Genomic DNA, 17,689 nt, shown 5'->3' with positions numbered 1-17,689 from the left:
ACTCCCTATTTCACTGTCTCTGCCTCTCCTACTCTCTCCGTCTCTCCCCCGACTAGCAGTCTCTGTCTTTCCTCCCTTCCCCCGTATCTACTCATTCTCCCTCCCACACTCCTCATCTCTCTCACACTCACTCTGTGTGATTGTTTTCCCCAAGTTTTGTTGAAGTAAACAATTTTTCAATTAAAAACTTTTTCCTGTCGAGCTCTGCCTCTCTAATGCTCCCGGTCTTTCCCTCGGCCCCGCTGTCTTTCCCTCTCGCGGACTCCCTTCTCTACCTCTGTCTTGCTCCCTCTCTCCTTCTCCTCTGTGCCTTCCTCTATCCTCTCACCCGTGTGTGTCTGGGTAGAACTTTAAGGAGACTAAACGGGGTTACCATTAGGGGTGTGCACGGGTACACATGTACATGTGTTATTGGTTAGTAAATCATAACCGTTTAGGAATAATAAGTAAAAAAAAAAACGCTGCGCCATTGTTTCAATGGGAATCGCGACGGCCCATACTTTCAACATAGTAATTCGAAATTCGTCCCAGCCTTTATACCACGGATACTCTAGGGTCTATAGCATATAACCGCTTTTTCTGACTACAGTTTAATGTAACAGTAAGCTGACAACATCCTAATTAACACCGCAACTGCAAATTAACCGCACAGAGATAACCATGGCAACCGGTCAATCAAATGTTCTTTTTGCGATCATTCTGCTCGCGCATACGTTGTGTTGATAAACAATTAATCCCCCTATAGCGTGACTGCGCTTCACTTTAAAAAAAAAAAAATACTTTTTTCATTAATAAAAAAAACAGTTAACCTTGTACACGAAAAAAAAGAAAACCGTTTTGTAACCGTTCACACCCCTAGTTACCATGCTGTCCTGGCTTACTCTCTCTCCCTACCTCTCTTACTTTCTCCCAGTCTCTCTCACCCCGTGTTTCTCTCTCTTTCTCTCTCTCTCTCTCGCTCTCTATCTGTCTCTGTCTCCCTCTTTCCTATGTCTCCCTCTCTCTCTCCCACTCTTTCCTTTTTTCTCTCTCTCCATTTCTCTCCCCCCTCTCCCTCTGCACAATCTCCTTCTCTCTCCCCTCTCCATCCCTCTCCTTCTCACTCTCTTTCTTCCTCTCCCCCTCTCTCCTTTTTTCTCTCTTTCCATGTCTCTCCCCCCTTCTCCCTCTCCACCCTCTACTTCTCTCCCTCTCTCTCTCCCTCCCTCTCCAACCCTCTCCTTCTCCCACGCTCTCACTCTCTCTCCCTCCCTCTCTCTCTCTTTCTCTCTTTCTCTCTCTCTCTCTCTCTCTCTCTCTCTCTCTGTCTCTCCACTGTCTCCCCGTCTCTCTCTCCCTCCCTCTCTCCCTCCATCTTTCCCTCCCTACCTCCCTCTCTCACTCCCTCCCTCCCTCCTGGGGAGTGCCCAGCCTTGTCTGCCTCTTCCAGGCCATGCTCCCATCTCCGGCGCGCTCGGGTTCCCGTCTCCGTCTCCGCGCCCCGGTCCCGTGTCTGATGACTGCGGTCGGGCGACCGACCGAGACGGAGCCTTTCGCTGACGAGGTCGCGGCGTTCCTGATTGGGCTTGTAATTAACGAACTCAACCTGAAAGGGAGCTGATCATTCAGACAGCGTCCCCTCGGCCAGGCACTCCTCCTCCATGTAGACGAGGCTATACTGACGCTCGCCATGCCTGACCCCGCAGGCCCGCTGGCTGTTCATTTAACGTCCTCGTAGATCTTGAGGCGGAGAGGGCTTATTTTGCCACGTCAAAGCAGGCTGCGAGCGTTGGAGTGGCGGTGGAGTGGAAGGTGTAGAGACCGGAGTCTGGGAGGCTAAAATCAAAGCTTTATTTTTAGAGCGCCTTTTGTGTGCGAAACAGAAATACACAAAAGTGCTTATCAAGTTGAAGTAGAACTGATTACACAGATATTCATATTCAATCAAACAAAGGTAACTCCACGTTAAGTTATATGGAGAAAGTTGATCTGAAGAGTTGTGTTTTTAAGACATTGGAACCTACAACAGATTGCGATGCCCTCGGTTCATCTGGCAGACAGTTCCAGAGGCAGGGAGCAGATTCACTCACAAGTCCCTGGCCCTCTCTGTCTTTGTGCTCGGCACTCATTAGAGCAGAGATCTCTGCAGACGGTTTCTCCATCAGGACCCTTCACTGCACCGTCTGGGTCTCTCCCTCCAGACAGATGCTAATCCCTTCCCAGGGTGGGGTGGAGAGGGTAACCGGGCCGCGAGCCCAACCAGGAACCACCATCAGGGACACGATGGCTTTCCAAGACGTTGAGGCACCGGGTGCGCTGGAAATGAGCGGGGGGGGGGGGGGGGGGGGATTGTTGTTGTCATGGAGATGGAGACGGTGGTGGTGGTGGTTACCTGCCGTGCCCCATCTGACCTCTGGCAAGGGTCTCGCGCGAGCTGATTGGCCGGGACTTGAGCCCTCCGTCTGAGCACTAGATGGGGAGATATGAGAAGGCTCTGGGATGACTGCCTCTCCTACTGGGAAGGCTGCGGTCACAGGGATCAGATACTCCCTCTTCTGCTGTTAAAGCACTTGAAACGCTCAGAGGAGTGCCAGCCTTCTCCGCCGTTCCGGTTCCAAACTGAGATTCCTCTGAGTTCATGCTACATACTGGGACACATGTTAGCGTAGACGATAATCCGTTTGTAATGTTTTCTTGTGTTTTTCTTCTTGATGTTTCTGTGTTCTCATCTCCGTATTAATCGATTGGCACATTCTAAAACCTTTGAGTATGAACTGTGCTTTCTGGCACGAGGAACGTTCCTTTGTTTGTTCGTGCCTTGTTATTCCAACTAGCCCAGATCCTGAATCATTCCCTTTAGAAGTCCGTGTCGGTTCTGGGTACCCGCTATAATGAGGTGTTTCATGTGGGACAGATTCCTGATTCCAGGTTTTCACACATTAGATCCAAATTAGGGTTGCGAGCGTGACCGGGAACGCCGGTTAGCCGCGGTGACGCAACGGGATGGAATCATCTCGTCTCAGAATCTCCGCGAGGAACAAGAAGTTGGAAGACTCCCCGCTTCCTCCTGCGACCCTTGACCTCGACTCGTCAGCTGAATATAATGAGACACGCAATCATTCTGAAGTGATTATTTCCTGCGTGTGGCGCACCCTGCTCACGTTTTACGAGCCAATGAGCTCGGCCGCGACGGCCAAGTGTTGCATCATCGGGGCTGTGAGGTCATCAGGACCACGAGTGAAGTCCGGTTGAGGCGGGCCCGTTGTTAACGCTGCCAATCCAAGTTGAGCTGCACTGGCTGGGGCAAAGGTTTACCGTACGACACTTATCTCTGTCTTTGATCAAGATTAGATTTGGCTTAATTAACCAGCTTCTCCTGTGGTTGGTGAAGGAAGAAAGTAAAATAAAGGCCAGCTTGATAATTACAAAAATGTGTGCGCCCGGTGGGTGCTGTCTGTTAGTGTGCGCTGATAGCCTCTTGCTGTGAAACTCAGGTCCCTACTCACGAGACCGTCTACAGGATCCGTGGATGTGGAAGTCATTAGAGCTAGCTATCTCCCCTCTACTTCCTGCATTCCGTCAGTCTGCTGGCTTTCTCCTTCTCTCTCTGTTTTGTTTTTCCCTCCGTGTGAACGAGGGGTGGAACGGGATTGTCCCAGTGTGGTTCAAACCCGCTAATTGGATTGGACAGACAATCTGGCCTGATGGTTTCAAATGAGGTTTTATGGGAGAAGCGCGGACCGGATTCTGTGACCGACGGTCCGGAGCGGTCACTACCCCCCCCCCCCCACACACACACTCCTTCCAAACGGGGTATCTTGTTTGCCCTGAGAATTCCCCGCGACCCGATGAATCCATCACATCTCCGTGTATGGCCCCCTGTCAATCCCACGGTCAAGTAATTTACGCCACTTAGAGGTCTCATCGCAGGCCGCGCTCGGGGAACGGTTTGCCCCGTGAATCATTCATACGACCCATAAATAATAGAGTCCTGGCACCAGGGCTGCGGCAGCTGCAACCTGAAACAGTAGTGAGTTGAAATCCTATCTTTTACTGTGTAAACTAATGTGTTTCACCTGCCTCTGCAGTGGCCCCCGGCACCCGGGGTTCGGGGCCTTGGGCCGGGGCCGGCAGACAGGTAGACCACAGACCGCCAAGCGCCGCACGAGTCCTCCCCACCTCACTTCCTCTTCCTGCCATGAATATTTCAGCGCCGCTCTTTGATATCCGCGCGGGTCCCGCGGGATAATGGGAAATTATTTCTAAAAACTGCACTTCTGCCCTAATTAGTTCTTAGTTCACTCCTCCTCAGAAGTGGGCCGTGCATTATTTACACATCAAGGGGACGCGGGCTTGGAAATAAATATTCATTGTTTGTTGACTCCGCTGCGGGCCCCAGGGCCCCGGCGCTGCCGTCTCCGCGTGTTTACGCAGCGCTCCACCGCCGCCGCTGCCGCTGCCTCTCTTCCCCGGACGCCACCGCGGCGCGGATCAAGCCAAGGCCTGCGCCGCCGCAGCCCAGCCGACTGCGTCTGGGCGGGGGTTCAGTGGGTACACGGCGCTCCCCCCCCCCCCCACCGGGACCCCTCAACGTGCCGCTGAATGTGGGTCAGAGGAGATGATCAGTGCAGATATGTTTCAATAAAACAATTATACAAACCCAAAGCCGATGCTGATGTTGTTCGTGCCGTGGCATGAGAACGGGCGCATTAGCACAGACCCTCGCTCCAAACCTTCAATTATCTGCTTAGGCCGGCCCGACTTTATCCATTCAGACCTACTGGGCCCATTCTCCACCCAGCAGACACGTCCTACTGGCCGCCTTAATGAACTTAGCTGCTGAAAGGAAAACCAGTTTAAAATGGAGGAGATCCTGCAAAGTGGATTTGCCGAGACATGTGAGGTCTGTCCACCGCCCCCCCCAACCCCCCCGCCATCGTCCCCATCCTTCATGGTATGAATGGCCCGCTGTATCCACCACCACCACCCTCTACCCCACTTCCAAACACTGCACCCCCCCAACCGTCCCTGGTGGTCCCATGGCCTGGGACCCATTGTCTACCCCGCGAGGGCTTTAAAGAGGAACCGGGCCCGTTCAAAAAGCACCAACCCCTTTTGTGTGCGTGCGTCGGGCCCTGTGCGTGCGGGGCCAGCTGTTCTTTTGCCCCACTTCCTTTTGAAGCTCGGCTCCGTGGAGCGACAAACTCAACCAGGTCGGACTGCTGGGATCAAAACCACTTCCAGCATTAATGGGAATTAAACTGCGGGAATCTCATACACAACTTTTCCTTATTTATAGAAGTGGTGAACAGACGGCGGCCGGCTGCGCGGCGGGGAGAGTGGATGAGGTGGCCGGGGCATTGGGGAATATGAGTGGTAATGCAATATCATCTGGGCCAGACTTCAGAGCACTTGACACCGTTAAAATGGCCGCCTCACTCTCACTGTCCCGCGTGTCTCGGCCCTGACATTAGCATAGAGGTTCATCGTAGCCCTCCTGCTGCTCCATGCTGTTGGCTCCAGCGCAAGTGAAACACCATCTCGTTGGGGTATCCGGTTGTGTCCAGAACAATAGCCACCGTTAGCCTTTGGGGGCTAAGCGGCATGCTCCCAGATGCTTATCTACATTGTCATCCAGTTAGCTGCATTGCTTGGAGAGAACAGTGGTTGTAAACCTTTGTGTTAGGGTTAGGGTGAGGGTTAGAACTGAATAAATGTGATGCTCCACTAAGCGCTCTGAGCTTTGAACACAAACTTCTCACGTTCACACACACCTTCATACGTTCACACACCCATTCATGGTGTGAGACATGCAGAGCAGCAATCTCAGCTCATCAGGAGAAGAAAGTAGTGATTTGACAACATCGCTGATCAAACATCGACGATGATCATCAAATCGTTTCTGTGTCTCATGTGTTTACAGTCCTGGTTTGTGTTCCTGTGCAGGTGGAGATCACTCTGCAGGACGTCAACGACAACCCGCCCATCTTCCCCAACGACATCCTGGACCTGACCATTGAGGAGAACGTGGGCGACGGCTTCAGGGTCATGCAGCTGACCGCCACCGACGCAGACGAGGTAACGGCCAGGGGGAACGGAGGGCTTAGCTCAGGAGGTAGAGCGGGTTGGCTGGTAACCGGAAGGTTGCTAGTTCGATTCCCGGCTCCTCCTAGCTGAGGGTCGAGGTGTCCCTGAGCAAGGCAACTCACCCTGGCTGCGTGTGAAAGTGTGTATGAACCGCTGTAAGACGCTTGTATATGTATATGTGAATACGTATACGTAAACGCTGCTCCGAGCGCTCATTTGAACTGAAGCACTGTGCCTTCAGTCACATGTGGGGGAGTGTTGTATTTAGATTCAAATGATGAACACCATGGATCATTAAACATGACAGAGTATGTGTTGTATTGGACACCTGCATGTAGAATTTGTAGTTTGCAATGTTGTGACACTACAAAGATGCAGAAACAACAGTTTAGAGATTATAAAACAGGAAGATCTGAATAAGTTGACCACCACATCATCAGCAAGTCCTTCGCTCTGAAGGTGTAACAACACCGCAGCAGTACTACCAATACTAACCCAAGCAAGAAACAACAATGTTAGTCTGCCCTTTCCGACCTTTAGCCCAGTATCTCCTTTCCCTCTTCCTCCCGTCTCCTTTTCTCACACTCTCATGGACGTAAGCAGAAATCCTCCTCACCAGCCCCGTGTTCTGAGACACCGGAGCCAGCCGAGGGCAGGTAGTGCGGGGCACAGAGCCAGTGCTGCTCACAGATCCAATTCCCCATCCGACGCTCTGATAGTCCCTCCGCGGCCACCGTAGTTGCCATGACATCACCGGCATCGGCCTCAATTAGCAAAAGCCTCCATCTTTCGCTGCTCCAGGCAGATTGTGGACATTGAATCCCACAGTAAGCGAGAATCCCCAAACCCCCGGCCCCTGCAATGGGCTGCGGTCCCTCACACCCGCCAAAGGCCCCTCCGCCCTTGCCAAAGGTCCCTCTTCCCTCGCCAAAGGTCCCTCCCCCCTCGCCAAAGGTCCCTCACCTATCGCCAAAGGTTCCTCCCCCCTTGCCAAAGGTCTCTCTTCCCTCGACAAAGGTCCCTCACCCCTCGCCAAAGATCCCTCCCCCCTTGAAAAAGGCCCGTCACCCCTCGCCAAATGAAACAACAGACAGGAGTGGAAACTAGTGGAAGGAGACAAAGATTAGGACGAGGGGGGGAATAAAAAGGCTCAGATTTAACATTAACTCATGAGGCCACACTTGTTTTACTGCCCAGCTGTTGCCTCAGCCGTGACGCGCAAGCAGAGCGGACTCACCCTGAGAGAGTCCTGGACGCCCCGGGTCCTGGAGGGGACCTGGAGGGGACCTGGAGGGGTTCTGGAGGGGTCCTGGAGGGGACCTGCTCCCAGGGCTTTTATCTCCTTCTTCACGAGAGAACTTGGAGAACTTTCCAGGCTGTGATAACAGAGAGGTCCAGCCTGTGGTTTTGAGATCACACCACACCGTCCTTCTGTCGTGCCTCTCGCTCTCCTGCGTGTCGAGTTAAGCCCGCTACAGAGTCTTACCATCTCAGGCTGAACCTCAAACTGTTAAATTATAAAACCAAGTCGGGTTTTAGGCTCTGCAACCTATTTTTGTGCGGGAGAGGAAAAATGTCGCTCGGTGCGAAGAGCGAGAGAAATTGAGGCACTAAAATAAACTGGCGTCGTTCAGGAATTACAGGCCTCGGAGAAGCCTCTGCCAAACTTCTGCGCTACCACGAATAGGTTGCTAAATAGGAGCCTGTGCTCAACTCCAGCTCTGTCCTCTTTGAGCCAGATACAAGGCCGGCCAACACGCTGCCCACATCCTAACGCAGGAAGCCGGTGTCGCACTGACGCTGAGCCTCGCGATGGCACCGGCGCCCTGAGAAAAGAACCCAACATGTGTTAAAGCATATGGCAAAAGCCAAGAGCGCCAGCTGAACTGGGAGAGCTGACTGGCTCTGGATACAGACATCATAGCCCAGCCCGTCACATATGGGACTCATGTGTCAGGCTTTAAGACCCGGCTGCTACGCGTCTACGGTTTGCTACACCCGTTTCCTTCTACCCTCAAACGCTAGGGCTGCGTTTGAGGGTAAAAGAGAGAGCGGGATAAAAGGGGCGCAGCCTTGTAGTAGTGTTTCCCGGGCTTCTGGTGGTTTGGTTCTCACCCTGTCCGCTCTGCCTTTTGTGCTCTCGGACAGAATGCGTTTCCTTAATGAGCGTTCTGACATGACCTGGAAGGAATGTCCCAGGTAAAGCCGTTCGAGCTGAACCAGAGGAGAACATTAGGTGTTTAGGAGAGTTCTCCAAGTGTGGGATTAGCCTCAAAATTAAACAGAGTGGGTCCCAGGGGCGATGGCCAGAACGGAGCGCTGGATGTCGGGTCTGTTAAATGCAGCCTTCACTTCGAGGTATGGTGGTTGTTTGGTTTGATCAGTTTTTTTGGTAACATGGACATATTTTATTCGCAGTCCGCCCACTCAAACAAAGAGCTTATTTTTAAACTGTGCCTCATACATCGTGACGGATTGTATTAATCTAGCAGATGCTTCGGTGTAATAAAGTGACTCATCAGTGAGTCTGAGGACAACCTGAATTTGTAAGCGATGACGGAGCGACGAGAGTCTAAATCCTGCGCCATCGGATGCAAGTCGCTCCAGGAAACACAACTTCAGTCAGGGGGGGATGGTTGAGTTACCTCAAAATAAGATATCAAAAAGCGTGGAAAAGTTCCAACAAAACAGTACTGCACAGACATCAAGATAAAAGAAGAAAATATAAATTTTATGAATCCCAGATGTGAAATACGGGCGTCCCAGCACAAGTAGTCGCAGGAATCACGTTAAATGAAGTAAGTGAGTTGCGCAAGACGGTATTCAGGCCACGGTTGTCAAGGCAACGTTCCCCAAGAGGTTCCTGGTTTCCATCATCCTGTGTTTTGATTGGCCGAGCTGGCCGGACGTACAGGAAGCTGATCTCCCCGCTGGCGGTTGGGTTCACACCTCCGACCGCCGCATGCTCCCAGAATCCACTGGGGTACTGAATGAGTTTCCTTCTGCTCCGCTCCGGCCTCCACGGGCGCTCCGGGCGCTCCACGCCCTCTTGCCCAATAGTGCCGTTTGATTGGTCAAGCCTTTCCCGCCTCTCATCAACAAGCCTGACCGTTCGTGGAGGGCGCTGAAGTCAGCCTTAAATGTTCAAGGCAAGGTCAGGATAACAGTCGGCTCAATGGACGACATGGACTTTTAGTGAGTGCAAGCGTATGAATGAATGTGCATGCGTGTGTGTGTGTTAATGTGTGTGTGTTTATGTATGTGTGTGTGTGTGTGTGTGCCTGTGTCTATGTGTGTGTGAGTGTGCCTGTATGTGTGCCTGTGCGTGTGTTTGTCTGTGTTTGTGTATGTATGTGTGATTGCCCGCCTCTTAGTGTGTGTTTTTCTGTGAGTGAACTGTCCATGGACAGGCAGAATGTGCTCTATCAGCAGCAAAGCCCGGGGTGACAAATGTACTTCCAGTGTGTGTTGACGTCCACGTGTGCGTGTTTATGTGTGTGAATGTGTCAGAGTGTGGACATGTTGATCTCCGCCCACACACACACACACACCTCACGGGCCGTATCACAGAAATAATTGTCAGAGTGCGAGTGCCGGGCACCGGGTGGCGAGGCCCAGGTGGCTGATGGGATTGCCAGACCTCGAGTCCTGATTGATGACAGCGGGGCTCTAAGATGAGCAGCAGTACCCCCCCCCCCCTGTAGGGGCCCCAGCCTCTCTGGTAATTCAATAAGCCAGAGAAGGTTAAAGCGACACAGAGTTGTAACAGTCTGGACAGAGAGGAGAGGAGGGACAGGACTCTGGGAAAGAGAGGAGGACTGAGAAGAGACGAGGGAGGGGATTCTGGGAGACAGAGGAGGACTGAGAGGAGACGAGGGGAGAGGACTCTGGGAAACAGAGGAGGACTCAGGTCGTCTGATGATGACTGCGAGAGTTCGATGGTGGCGACCGCCCTCCGGATGTTGTTTTAATATTGCGCGGCATGTGGCTCAGGAGGTAGGGCGGGTTGGCTGGTAACCGGGAGGTTGCTAGTTTAATCCCAGGCCCCCCTGGTGTCAGGTGTCCCTGAGCAAGACGCTGCACCCTGACTGCTTGAGACGAGCTGGCTGTCGCCCTGCATGGCTGACTCCGCCGCCGGTGTGTGAATGTGTGCATGAATGGGTGAATGTTAGGCAATACTGTAAAGCGCTCTGAGTGGCCACTGGTTAAAAAGCGCTACATAAATACAGTCCATTTAGTATTGATCGTTCAGCTCGGATTTTCCCCATTGACGTTCCTAAACAGTTTTATTGGGAATTGAATCCTGAAGGATTTACTCTGAATCGTCGTCTCTGACCTAACTCACAGGTTTTAAGTTTTTAGTCCTTGTTTCGTTTTTCAGCTTTCTAGAAGTTACCAAAAGTGGTGTTTCCAGCACCCCCGTTAAAGTCTGAATCGAGAGCAGAACCTTCAGCTCATCATCAAAGTAACCATGGTAATATCCTTTGGTCCGTTGCCGACGGTGATCTCAGGCGCTTGAAAATCTGTTTCCGTCACTTGCCAAGTGTGCCTTTATTTTTCTTCCTTTTCGCTCTTAAGTCTTCACGCTTGTTTTTCTACTCATAACATCAACACACCCGCAGAGCGCGAGGGGACATATTAATAATCACAGCCACCCGACACATGCATACAGACCGCGTATTAATAACATGAATATATTTCAGCTAGAGCTAGTTTTTTGGGCTGTGAGCCATCACCACCCCAATCGCTACGACCATCACCACCACTATCATGAAGCCCACCACCATCAGCCCCACCAACACCTCCACCACCACCACCACCATCACCCGCACCAACCCCACCACCACCACCAACACCACCACCACCACCATCACCCGCACCAACCCCACCAGCACCACCAACACCACCACTCCCACCAGCAGCCCCATCAACCCTCGACCCCCCCACCTCCACCTTCACGGTTCCCATATAAAGCTGACAGCTCCTTTAGCGGCGTGCTGTGGTGCCACCGTCCCAAAGCCGTCGCAGCCATGAGGCTTAGGTGAAAGGCCCTCTGTTAGCGTAGTGGCTAACGGCGGTAACCAGAGACCCCTCTTCATCCCGCCTGAATGCGGCACGGCCTTTGATGTCTCTTCTGCCTCTCCGACGGCCCACTCTCTTTTGAGTGAGAGACACCAACGCAGACAGTCGTCTGGGCTCGGTCATTGTGCGCCGCACAAACGTAAATGTCAACGACTTTGTCGCTGGGGTTTTTATCCGGTCGTCACGCGGGCCCCCGGGGCCCGGGCCTGGGTCCAGGGCCGCGGCTAAAGCCCTCACATGTGTCCTGACGCCCGGGCGCATTCACACTGCCCGGGGACCTATTAGCCAGGTTTATAGAGCAACTCTATCGGCCCTGCGAGTTCAAAGACTAAGAGGCATTCTCACAGGGAAACTTGCCATTCAGCTCCTTCACTCTCTCTCTCTCCTGACCTAAGCATTCTCCCTAAAAGCCTTGTGGCGCATTATTCAAGCTCTGTGAGTATGAGACGTGGTGTGGCAGATCTTTTGGGCTACAAAGGGGGTTAGGCGAGGGGACAGGGAGCCTTTGAATGCCTTTCTATTGCCTCACGCACGCTCTTTGTAGGGCGTTCACAAAGAGGGTTCATTCCCGCGGGATTCTTAACTGTCTCTAATAATCAATAAGAGAGCGAGAGAAGGAAAACAGGGACTGAATGACTGTATTACGTTAAAGATTTCAACGTTACAAAGTAAATGCACTCACACTTCTGCCACATTGTGTTCCTAGATTTACTTCCAGAAGTAGTTTTATTCTCAGCGGTTAATAAAGTACATCTTATGTATGGTTATATCTTCTTTAGATAAAATGTATATATATATATATATATATATATATATATATATATATATATATATATATATATACATAATAAATAGATCTGGTCCCTGGGCGTTCGGTTCATGAGCCAGAGGGTTTTCATTTGGAACCAGGAGACGAGGTCCAGCTTCTCATGTCCTCATGTTCCTCGCTGTGATGTTGTCCACCCTGCGGCTTTAGAACTTCTGAAGATCTGAAGCAGAGACCCAGTAACCCTCTCTCCATCTCTCCCTGAGTGTCAGCTGGCCCCGGCCGTCTGGCCCGGAGCGGGAGCTAAAACCAGCCCCTGCTCCAGCAAACCTACAAATATTGATTTAAGTTCTGGTTTTGGGCCGCTGCCTCGCACCGGAGCCAGTCACTGCGAAACAAAGAACACGTAAACGAGACAAACAGAGGGGTCCGCATGCCGGTCCTCTGTTAGCGCTCTGGGCCGCGCTGCGTAAACACGCCCGCATGACTCAGCGCGGAGACGTTTGCGGCGCGGTCGGTGGTTCAGCCAGCCTGGCACACAAGTGGCACGTATCGGGTGACACAAAAGGAACCCGGGTTTACTGCGGGCTTTATTTATACGTGTGTGCGTTGTCTCGGTGGGGTTTCCCTAGGGACCCAACGCCCTGGTCACGTACACCATCATCAGCGGTGCCGACGACAGCTTCCGGGTGGACCCCGAGTCGGGCGACCTGACGGCCACACGGCGGCTGGACCGCGAGCGGCGCTCCGAGTACTCGCTGCTGGTGCGTGCCGACGACGGGCGCCAGTCCTCTGACATGCGGCTGAACATCACCGTGAGCGACGTCAACGACCACGCCCCCCGCTTCTCCCGCGCCGGGTACTCCTTCGACATTCCTGAGGACACCGCGCCCGGTAAGGCCCCCCGTCCCCCCACGCACCGCTGAGACGCGACGCTATCACCTGATGGCACTATCGAAGGGATTCGAACCTGACACATTTTTTGTGCCGTATATATCTGTTAGATGTTGTTGTTTTATTTTAAAGGTTGAGGTTGAGGCTGAAGCAATGAAAAAGGAAATGTGTTATTGTGTATTATGTATTGTCTCTGTGTTTCTTCCTGTCTGTTTATCTGTCTGTCTGTATGCATTTCCTGCTGTCTGTCTGCCTTCCTGTCTTCCCTTCCACACATCTGCGTTCCTTCCATCCATCTCTCTGTTTCCCGGTCTCACCCTCTTCCCGTCTCTCCTCCACCCCCTCCCAGGCTCCATCGTGGCGGCCATCTTGGCGAGCGACTCGGACGCGGGCGTGAACGGCGAGGTGACCTACTCCCTGGAGGAGGAGGACGCAGAGGACGACACCTTCCTGCTCAACCCGGTGACGGGCGTCTTCAACGTGACCCGCCCCCTCGACTACGAGACGCAGCGCTTCTACGTGCTGACGGCGCGGGCGCGCGACGGCGGCGGGTTGGCCAGCGCCGTGCGCGTGTACTTCAATGTGCTGGACGTCAACGACAACGCGCCCGTCTTCAATGCCTCAGCCTACAGCCGCTCCGTCTCTGAGAGCCTCCCGCCCGGCGCCAGCATCCTGACGCTCGCCGCCAGCGACGCCGACGACGGTGGGTGGACCCACTGCGGGGTCGTGATGCTAGCGCTAGCGGCTAGCTGCTCTGCTGCTAACCAGTGATAGGGTGGTGTAATGCTGCTAACTCTAGAGGCTAGTTAGTCTACAGGGGGGTCATCCCTATGTTCCTTTTTTTTTAAGTCCTATGTTCCCCATTTTTCCCAAAAGCGTCCTATGTTCCCCTGTAGCAATACATACCGGGGAGCATAGGACCCTTTTTCTGAAAAAGGGTCCTATGCTCCCCACTGTTGCAGGGGAACATAGGACCCTTTTCTGGAAAAGGGTCCTATGTTCCCCGCAATCTTTCAATCTCTAAAAATATTTTAACTTTGACGTGACATTCGCGTGATGACAGCCAATCAGCGTTCAACAGCGTGGCCACTCAGTGACATGTGTAACGTAACAGCCAATCAGCGTTCAACCGGCCAACTCAGTGCAGTGCAGTCTGCGGTGAACCTTAGCATGGAGGAGAAAGTGATTGTTGCCGTATGCGACTCCCGGAGCTCTATATATAATAGTATATAATGTAATATAATTGTATAGATAATATCACGGCCAAAAGCTCTGTGCGCCTCCGGATGGCCGTAGTGCGGGGAGCTCTCGTAGGGATTGGGCTTCTCAGGGTTTGTTTACCGGCGTTGCATTGGTTACCGGTCTTGTGTTTTCCAACAGTTTATTAGCGGTGGTATCTAATAAATCGTCTTATCAATACTTCATTCACTGCCTCTTCCGTGGTCATTACAATATTATGAATAGACTGCGTCGGGTTCTCCGACGTCTCTCCCTCTTCCACAAAAGGTAAAGACATGCAATGGTGGTTATCTCGGCCGGAATTTGGCAGTAATGGTGGAAAAAGTAACAGACCGGGCAACATAGGACCCTTTTTTTGAAAAAGGGTCCTATGTTCTCCAGTCTCATACAAAGAGGGGAACATAGGTCCCAGGGAACATAGACACGCTCCCCTCTGATGCTAGCTAGTCTGCTGCTAGCTAGTGCTAAGGTGGTGTAATGATCCTAGCACTAGCTGCTACTAGTCCGCTGCTAGCTAGTGCCAGGGTGGCATAATGATGCAAACGCTAGCTGCTAGCTAGTGCTTGGTTGTTGTAATGATGCTAGCACTAGCGGCTAGCTAGTCTGATGCAACCTAGTCTGATGCTAGCTAAGCTGATGTTAGTCTGATGCTAGTTAGTTATAGGGTGGTGTAATGATTCTAGTGCTAGCGGCTAGCAAGCCTGCTGCTTTCCTCCGGAAGCTGGGAAATAGCACACAAATAATTATTACGTTTAACCACTAACTAAGGAAGACTTATAACAAAGGATAACTACAAACTAAGGGTGACTACTAAATAAGTATGAATAAGTATTCAGTGAATACAATGGAGGAAACAAAAACAAAAAAATATGAAAAAATATAAATACTGTATTAAGAATATATAATAAAATATATATACTAAGGAAGACAAGACATGTCGTTTGAAACGAATGAATCTGGAAGTGATTCGCAGCAACATTCTGCAGAATAGAGGAACGTTGTGTGGTGAGGGTACGATTCCTGCAGGTTTAAGCTCCACTCCAGGGTAGTTATTAAATAGCACTACGGTCGTATACAGTTGTGCTCCGCTACTGTTGTAAACGCTTCAAGCAGGACTAACGTGGTCGCCGCGACCTACATTCCCGGCGGAGAGTCGTAGCGTAGATTCCGATTAGCCCCGGCGTTCCTCGTATCTGACCCCCGTCCAATACGCTGGCCCCCGGCGGCTGTCAAAACAAAACACTGCCATTGTTAGCGCTTCCTAAGCCTTGACCTCTGACCTCCACCAATTTCTCTTGCGGACGGACGGAGGGGGGGTGGGACGGAGGGGGGGGGGGTGGAAGTGGCCTTCGTCGTCTGACGGAGTACCTGTCTTCAGATAAACACGTGACGCAGTGTGGGAAGGAGACCGCATGGATGCCCTCGCTGAGTTGAATTACCAACGCTCAATTTGAGATCGCTTTAACCCCGGAGTCCGGGGGAGGGGGGGGTAGATGATCACAGCGGGCTTCAGGAGGACAGCTTACTGCATGATGGGTCTGAGGCCGCGGGCCGTTACGTCGTCTGGGAGTTGTGTTGTGAGTAGTTGAGAGGGATTCTTCCACAACAGTGCAGGCAGTAGTTGTTTCCGTGTCTTGATAACAAGCTGTCTCCTTCTGAGTGAACGCAGTCGCCGCTCGGAGGACGAGGAACGGGGAGCCCGGGCAACAGATGTTTTTACGCAAACAATTTGTGGAAATGCACGTTGACAATCAAAAGGTTGTGGATTCATGTTTGGAACAATTAAAGAGGAAACTGTGCATACCAGGCGAACACATACGGCAGGACCCTCTACTGAGGACCACCGTTTGTTTTTGGGGTCATTGTTTATCCAGGACCACGTTAACTACTTCCTTCCTGCGTGCATTCTGTTCATTTTCATTCCCTTTTTCTGCTAAAAATATGCGATAAACAAGAGTCTTCGGTGTATGAATCCGTGTCATCTGCCACCGTTTGCCAGACAGTACGCTGAAGGTTGTTGGTTCCTCCCCCAGGCGTGAACGCCCAGCTGCTCTTCACCGTGGCGTCGGGCGACCCCCAAGGCACCTTCAACATCACCAGGGACGGGGTCCTCCGCACCCGGCGGCCCCTGGACCGCGAGGCCCAGTCCTTCTACAACCTCATCGTCACGGTGCAGGACCTGGCCCCGCCCCCCACGGCCCGTTTCACCAGCACTGCGCAGGTGTCTGTCATCCTGCTGGACGTCAATGACTGCCCGCCCACCTTCACCTCGCAGCGGGTCACCTACCTGCAGGAGAACACGCCGGTGGACACGGTGGTGTTCACGGCCAAGGCGGGGGACGCCGACAGCGGGCCCAACAGCTACGTGGAGTACTCCCTGGCCGGGCCGTTTGGGAGCAAGTTCAGCATCGGCACGGTGGATGGGGACGTGCGTCTGGTGGGAGAGCTGGACCGCGAGGAGCTCTCCAACTACACCCTGACGGTGGTGGCCATCGACAAGGGCTCGCCGCCGCTCTCCTCCACCATGGACGTGACCATGGTGGTGCTAGACGTCAACGACAACACGCCCAGCTTCTCGCAGAACATCTACGACGTGGAGATCCAGGAGGACACGCTGACGGGCTCCGACGTGCTGCAGGTGTTCGCCAGCGACGCCGACGAGGGCACCAACGGGCAGATCCGCTTCTCCATCGCCGGCGGCAACGCCAACGCCGAGTTCCGAATCGACTCAGTGACGGGGATGGTGTCGGTTGCGAAGAGGCTGGACCGCGAGGCGCAGGCGTCCTACTCACTGACGGTGCAGGCGTCCGACCGGGGCTCCAGCCCCAGGGTGGACCGGGCCTCCGTGAACATCGTGCTGCTGGACGTCAACGACTGCCCACCCGTGTTCGAGCTGTCGCCGTACTCCGTCAGCGTCCGGGAGAACCTGGACAAGCTGCCGCTCAGCATCCTGCAGGTCAGACGGCCCAGCTGGGATTTATTGGTTGATGATTATTGATAATTGAGTGCTGGAGCAGCACTCAAGCACTGTTTTTCTTATTTTGGCGGGGCTTTTATCTTTTTTTCTTTATTACTTACTTTTGCTACAAATCCTGGGACCCTACTCCTTCAACAGTTTTTCACCCAGAGAGGCATTTTCTAGATTTTATTTGAGGTTCTTGTCTCGAACTGACAAGACGACAAACAAGGCAGTGTTTCATAAGTCCCTGACTAGATGTTAATTTGATTGGTTATTCAAACACCACATCCACGTTTTCCATCATAATAACAAGTGCAGATAGAGAGTTGTAGAGAGAGCTTTTGTTTTCCATTATTAATGCATGAATATGTAACAGAAACAAAGGCACATTATGGCAATTTGTTCAGCTCAATTAAAGGAGTTTAGGAAAATGATTAAATAAAAAAAATATGTTTGTTGAATTACAGTTTAAGGGGCATTAGGCCCTTAACTACATTACTATGATTACGAAACTGAGTATATATTACACAAGCTCAGGAGTTTAGGTCCTGGGGCGAGACCACTTGGTCGTCTTCAGCTCTGGTTCCTCATAAGGAAATGAGACCTCAGCTCTGAGTGGGACCTGCTCCAGCTCCATGGCTTTCACCCCCAAAAGCAAGCAGGTCTGCCCGGCCTGGCTGCGG

At 52.4% G+C, this 17,689-nt stretch overlaps 1 protein-coding gene across 1 annotated transcript in view; it reads left to right on the top strand.

Annotated features, from left to right (window-relative positions):
• fat4 (FAT atypical cadherin 4) overlaps positions 1-17,689 on the top strand; it is a 96,278-nt gene that overhangs the window by 43,607 nt on the left and 34,982 nt on the right. Inside the window, exons 2-5 of the mRNA XM_060063434.1 lie at positions 5,926-6,057; positions 12,547-12,808; positions 13,158-13,511; positions 16,081-17,003. Of these exons, the coding sequence (XP_059919417.1) occupies positions 5,926-6,057; positions 12,547-12,808; positions 13,158-13,511; positions 16,081-17,003 (1,671 nt within the window). The remainder of the gene's footprint in view (positions 1-5,925; positions 6,058-12,546; positions 12,809-13,157; positions 13,512-16,080; positions 17,004-17,689) is intronic.

The sequence above is a fragment of the Gadus macrocephalus genome, chromosome 10, assembly GCF_031168955.1.
Source record: "Gadus macrocephalus chromosome 10, ASM3116895v1".
Classification (NCBI taxonomy): Eukaryota; Metazoa; Chordata; class Actinopteri; order Gadiformes; family Gadidae; genus Gadus; species Gadus macrocephalus.
This window is presented reverse-complemented; position numbering and strand designations above follow the sequence as displayed.